The sequence below is a fragment of the Triticum aestivum genome, unplaced genomic scaffold (assembly GCF_018294505.1).
Source record: "Triticum aestivum cultivar Chinese Spring unplaced genomic scaffold, IWGSC CS RefSeq v2.1 scaffold48442, whole genome shotgun sequence".
NCBI lineage: Eukaryota > Viridiplantae > Streptophyta > Magnoliopsida > Poales > Poaceae > Triticum > Triticum aestivum.
Window position 1 is genome coordinate 1 of NW_025231124.1, and position 6,208 is coordinate 6,208.

At 41.0% G+C, this 6,208-nt stretch overlaps 1 protein-coding gene across 1 annotated transcript; it reads left to right on the forward strand.

Moving 5' to 3' along the window:
- Window positions 1–1,817: 1,817 nt before the first annotated feature.
- LOC123175708 (disease resistance protein RGA5) lies at window positions 1,818–5,523 on the forward strand (the record flags this gene model as incomplete). Its single annotated transcript, XM_044590292.1, has 3 exons — window positions 1,818–3,813; window positions 3,920–4,013; window positions 4,392–5,523. A coding segment is annotated over one exon (1,975 nt), but the record flags the coding sequence as incomplete, so codon positions are not given.
- Between the last annotated feature and the right edge of the window lie 685 nt (window positions 5,524–6,208).

The window sequence follows — 6,208 nt, forward strand, 5'->3', positions numbered from 1 at the left end:
AATGATCGCATAACCAAGAATGAATGTCCCTTGTTTATCAGGGTTTATTCTCTTTGGTTATTTTAGCACGTGCCCATAATTTTTTTAATTAGAGCCAAACCAGCACATTCTCTTTTATTGGTATGTGCCCACAATTTCTTTTAATTATAGCTAACCAACATTTTCAATTTTATTGGCACGCGCAAGCTATCACTGGCAATAATTTATGGAGTCCCTCATTCTACTCATGATTCTTGAAACAACTTTCTTATTGTCAGACAACCTTCTTATTTCCTAACAACCTAGGGACATATAAAAATTGGTGTGATTTAGTATAATGCTCTAAGGTGGGACTATTCATATCATAATTTCAAGCTAGCTGAGTTGATTTTGGCCATCAGCACAATACGAAAGGTCCGTAGTTCAATCCCCTCGCGGCCTAAATTTTTTGTTGCTCATCTGTCTAGGCACAGTTTGGTCCACCCGCGAGACAAACGGAAAACTTCAGAAATTATGTGTGGAACGGACGGAACAAAATCTATACGTATATTTTTCCTTTTCCTTGGGTTAGCAGCGTGGGAGCTACTATATGACACTAGTTGCGTCAAATAGCGCGTGGGACCCCTAGCAGTTCACGTCTGGGTCAGCCCACTGACAGGCAACAAAAGACCTCATCTGTAAGGTGCAAGTAAAACTAAAAAAAGGACACATTAAATGATAAACTCATGGCCTCAAATACTCAACCACGTGCTGCTAGCGACCAGAACAAACGCATAATGCTAACCAATGGCCAGTGCGAATATTATTAATTATATTGTTGCGTCATATTTGAAACATTTTTTGATTTTTTTAACTTCTAAAATAATACATATTATGAATTGCCGAATATTCATAGAAACCTGAAATATTTTTTTGAAAATTCCGCACATTTTTGGAAAACATGAAAAAAAATTAAACATGATCATTTTTTATTCACAATTTTTTGAAACAATGAGCCTTTATAAAAATATACGTTTTTTAATTTGTGAACAGTTTTTAAAAACAGGAACATGTTTTGTACATTCAGAACAATTTCATAAACTATATTTTTAAACGGGAACATTATTTTGTATTTGCGAACATTTCGCTAAAACTAGAATATTTTCCGAATTTCTATTTTTTAAATGCATAGTTTTAGATAATCTCGATTTTTTGGAAAAAAATCATTTTAAAAAATTGGGAACATTTTTTGAATTTTGAACAAATTGGGAAAGAGATTTTTTTTAGGTTCTGAACAGTTTCAAAATTGGAACACAATTTTAGAAGTTTAAAAGTTTTCGAAAATTTGAACAAAAATTGTAATTTTGAACATTTTTAATTCACGGAAGAAAGAAAAAATTGGAAAGAAAAAGAGAATGGAACAGAAAAATAACCGGGTCGGCCCAGTCTTGGGCGCCCTGTGCGAAAGCCCTGACTAAGTGTCGCGGCGTACCGCACATAGTGTTTTTCCGTATGCGTGGGCAGGAAAATAAGCGAGTTGTCTTTGTTGGTCCAGAACGCGCATAACCCACATACGAAATTCTGGAGAAATCAGTTTTCCTTTTCTAGCAGACAGACACACTTGTGTCGAAAAGAAAAACAGATAGACGCACAAAAATTTAGCACCACCTCGGATAGAAAAAAAAATCTTTTCAACGGTGAATGGATGAAAGTCGGAGAAACACACCTTGCTTTATTAGTAGATATAGATTTGTATGTTGCCACCGTGAACATGTTTATTGTTTTATGTATTTGTCTATCTTATTTTATACGACTTTATTTCATTACCACACTGATATCAACCATGTATCCTTGTGTAGGTATTTTGTTGTTGTTGATGACATATGGGATGTGGATACATGGCATGTTCTTAAGCATGCATTTCCGGTGAAAAGTTCAGGCAGTATCATAATCACTACTACTCGTATAAATGATGTTGCTGAATCATGTCGTTCAACACCATTTAGTGGAGATATTTATTGCATAAGGCCTCTTGACATGGTGCACTCCAGGCAATTGTTTTACACAAGATTATTCAACGTCGAAGAAAATTGCCCCTCATACCTTAAAAAGGTTTCTGAGCATATTTTGAGAAAATGTGCTGGATTGCCTTTGGCAATCATTGCTATATCTGGTTTGTTGGCTAATACTGAAAGGACAGAGGGTCCATGGAAACAAGTTGAAGATTCGATTGGTCGAGCACTTCAAAGAAATCCCAGTGTTGAAGGAATGATGAAGATACTATCACTTAGTTACTTTGATCTGCCTGCTCATCTGAAATCTTGTCTTTTATGTTTGAGTATATTCCCTGAAGATTCTGTTATCAGTAAGAAAATTTTGATAAAGAGGTGGATTGCTGAAAGATTAATTCATACAGAAGCCGGATATAGTACAACATATGAGTTTGGTGAAAGGTGTTTTAATGAGCTCATCAATAGGAGTTTGATCCAACCTGCGGAAACCAACAAATATGGTATGGTAAAGTACTGTCGAATTCATGACACAGTTCTTGATTTCATCATATCCAAATCCATCGAAGAAAACTTTGTTACTTTGGTAGGTGTTCCTAGTTTAACTGTTGGCACACGAGTTCGCCGGCTGTCCCTGCAAGCCGGCAAGCAAAAAGAATTGATAGTGCCAAAAGGCTTGGTGTTGTCTCATGTCCGATCACTTGATGTGTTTGGAGAATCTGTGAAAATCCCTTCTATGGATAAGTTCAGGCATTTGCGTTTTCTGGACTTTGAAGGTTGCAAACAACTGGAGAACCATCATCTTAAAAATATAGATAACTTGTTTCAGCTGAGGTACCTGAGCCTTCATGGGGTGAAGAAAGTAAGCAACCTCCCAGAACAAATTGGACGCCTATGGTGCTTAGAGATACTGGACTTAACTGATACGTCTGTTTATGAGTTACCAGCATCTATTGTCAATCTCAAGAGACTGGTGCACCTATTGGTAAACCTGTATGTAACACTTCCTTGTGGAATTCCCAAGCTGCAAGCACTGGAGAAATTGAAGCATGTCAATGTCTATTGTCAGTCATTTAACTTCCTGCAAGAATTTGAGCAGATGCAGAGTCTGAAAGTATTGCACCTTCATTTTGAGGATTATTATTTTGTTGACGGAATGGACGCTGAAAATGAGTCCAAGAAAACTATTATTGCCACTTCCCTTACAAACCTAGGGAACCTTCTCTCTCTAACTGTTTGTGACGGCCCTGAATTTGTAAGGGAGTCTTTGTGCCCTATGCCACTTAGCCTCCAGAAGCTGAAAGTCTTGAATTCTAGTATTCCCCATGTTCCAAATTGGGTGGGCTCCCTTATCAACCTCCAGAAATTACGCCTTGAATTGGTGAGAGCTGAGCAGGAAGATTTATATATCCTTGGAGGCTTACCTGTTCTGCATTGTCTGATTCTGAGAATTGATGGCCATGAAATTAGAAGTACCTCATTAACAGAAGAGCTCGAAGTTACAAGGGTCATAGTCTGTGGTGAAGTTGGATTCCCATGCTTGAGGATATTTATTTTTGATAGTCAGTGTGCTGTGATGAATTTGACCTTTGCGGCTGGAGCCATGCCCTTGGTAGATGACCTCTTGATAGTATTTAACGCAGAAGAAACTGGGTCTCCCGGTACCAGCGGTGATTTTGATCTCGGAATAGAAAATCTCCTCAGCCTCGTTAAAATCAGATGTGTAGTATGGGGAGACGAGGACGACAGAGTTGAGGCTGCAGAAGCTGCCATTCGGGAAGCAGCCAACGCACATCCCAACCGCCCTACTCTACGCTTGGACTGATAATGCGTTGCCGGAATCAAGGTACTAACTTTTTCTCCCATGAAAGAGCATGTACTTTAATCTACAAGATCTATTTATCTCTCTCATTGCCTCACATGATTGTTCGTCTGTCTTTTTGAGCAATTAGGGTGCAACGCCAAAGGTTCATCATCACTGCATTTCTAAGATCGAAACATTCATCATTCTCTGCGAGGATGGATCTGCCTCCCTGCACCCTGCTGGTACGTACTTAGTCAAACCTAGTATATCTTTATTCTCGTTGTCGTGCATACTATACTCCCAGAATCCCTAGCTAGAGAACTGCGTTCTGTACCCTTAAGATAAAATAATATATTAGCAAATACAGCATATGTGAGGTACCTGCAGTTTTCTAATCTAATGCACCTTGTGTTTCGTGATGATGTAAGAAATATGGCATGCAAGTAACTGTGCTGTACAAGTGTACACACATTTGTTTGTTCGTGAATTAATTGCATGCGTTTCCTAAAAGTAAAGATGGCCCAAACTCAACTCAACTGAATTTTGCATAAATAAATCCTCCTCTATGCATGTGTGTTTGGCCAGTCTAAACTCTTAACCGGAAAAATGCCGTGCTTCAGGGCCGAGCAGAAGATGTCGTCGATGTTGTCGTGTCGTGGGAGAACGACACCAAGCACAAGGCGGCCCTTGACGTGAAGCTCAGAACACAAGAGGTCTGGACTCCGAGTCTCGACCTTGCCTAGTTGCCTTCCTGGCGGACCCTTTAGTTGCAAAGTTCAGATTCAGAGTATGACGTCAGGATATGCTCATGCTCACCTCTTGCGTGACAGAATCATGGTAAAATATTGGAAGCTGTACACATAATAAACATGAAAACAAGCACATGTAACTTGTTATATACTCCTACTAACTAACTCTGTGTACTGATTGTTAGAGTTAAGCACGAATCCAAGATTGCACGGCACATGCATGTGTGCCCTAGTTTGGTTAGTATTGCAAACCGAGTAGGATTAGCAGTACTACACGGAGTAGGATTAGCAGTAGGCTATGCTTAGCATATATATATGCGTCTACCCCCAGCCCTTGTAACACCGATCAGTTGAAAGCAATAAGGAAAACCAAGGCACGTCAAGAGCCTTTGGCAGTACACCGATTCGTTTGTGTTCGCTGAGTTCCGCTGAGTTGCTCCGTCGTAATCGATTCGATCCGATCGACTAGAGCTAGCTAGCAAGCCTGGTTCACGTAGCGGTTACACGGGCAACGTATTGCTCCTGTGAATCAATTAACCTGCTTGCCTGCTTGCTTCGAGCCAGCTTTACACACGTACCTGTATTACCTTCGGTCGCGATTTGATCTACAGTTCAAAAGCCAACACTGATCTTTGTCCAGATTGCAGGATAAAACGGAGAAAATTGCAGAGTGGGCAAATAAGACGTGGTGGAAGGAGCCAGGTTCCGGGAGAGGTGAGGGCTGCCGCGGAGGAAAGCCGGCGGGAGGAGATTACCAGGTTCTGGGAGACAGCTGCGAGGCACAGGTCCAAAGAGACCATGCCCACGGAAAAAATTGGTCGGCTACTTCGGCTGAACAGCCAACACGCACATAGATTATGGCCTGAATAATCACGGTGATTTTGAGGACTTGCTCTAGCTAGAAGATGTGCATGCTCTTGATTTATTGGTTTTCAACATTGGTCATAGGCTTCGATGATGTATGTATTATATTTGGGAGAGTGAATTCATATTTCTACCACTATTTGGACATTTTTTTACGCGAATCGCCCAATCGAACAGTTTTCATCTGGATTACCCTGTTTTTTACGCGATCTTCACTTTCAAGCATGTGGAATGGATCCTTCTGTACTAGTGAGAGACTGTGCCGTTGTGCCCCTGAATCACTCGCTCGCCGGTGGACACACACAAACACGCACAAACTGCTCGGTCAGGGGAGAAAACAGAGCGGCGGTTCAGCACGCACACACAGGTTTCAGGCAACCAATGCCTTTTTTTTCAAGAACACGTGCGAGAATCGTGTGTCTTTGTATTGATAGATAGAAGTGGAGAATTTTTTACAAACAAGTTACAAGCCTCTCACGGGAGGGCTGTCTCCGCTACGACGTGCAACATGGACTACTCGCTATATTCTCCGCCGTTGGGAGCCTTGATGTGCAACCAATGCCTTTCTTTTCTTTCTTTTTCCGACTGAGTACTGGCTACACACGCACAACCTCTTATTACATGGTGAAGATCAACTCGACTCTAGCTGTCTCTTACGCAGTGAACCGACATAAAAATTCACCGAATGCTAGCTGCCATCTACACAGTGAACTGACATACAAATTCACTGAATCCTGGCAAAAGCAATGCCGGCTACAGCAAGTTGCAGCATCTTCACACTTGCTCCATCATGTGCATTTACACCAGACCAGTGACAGTGCAGC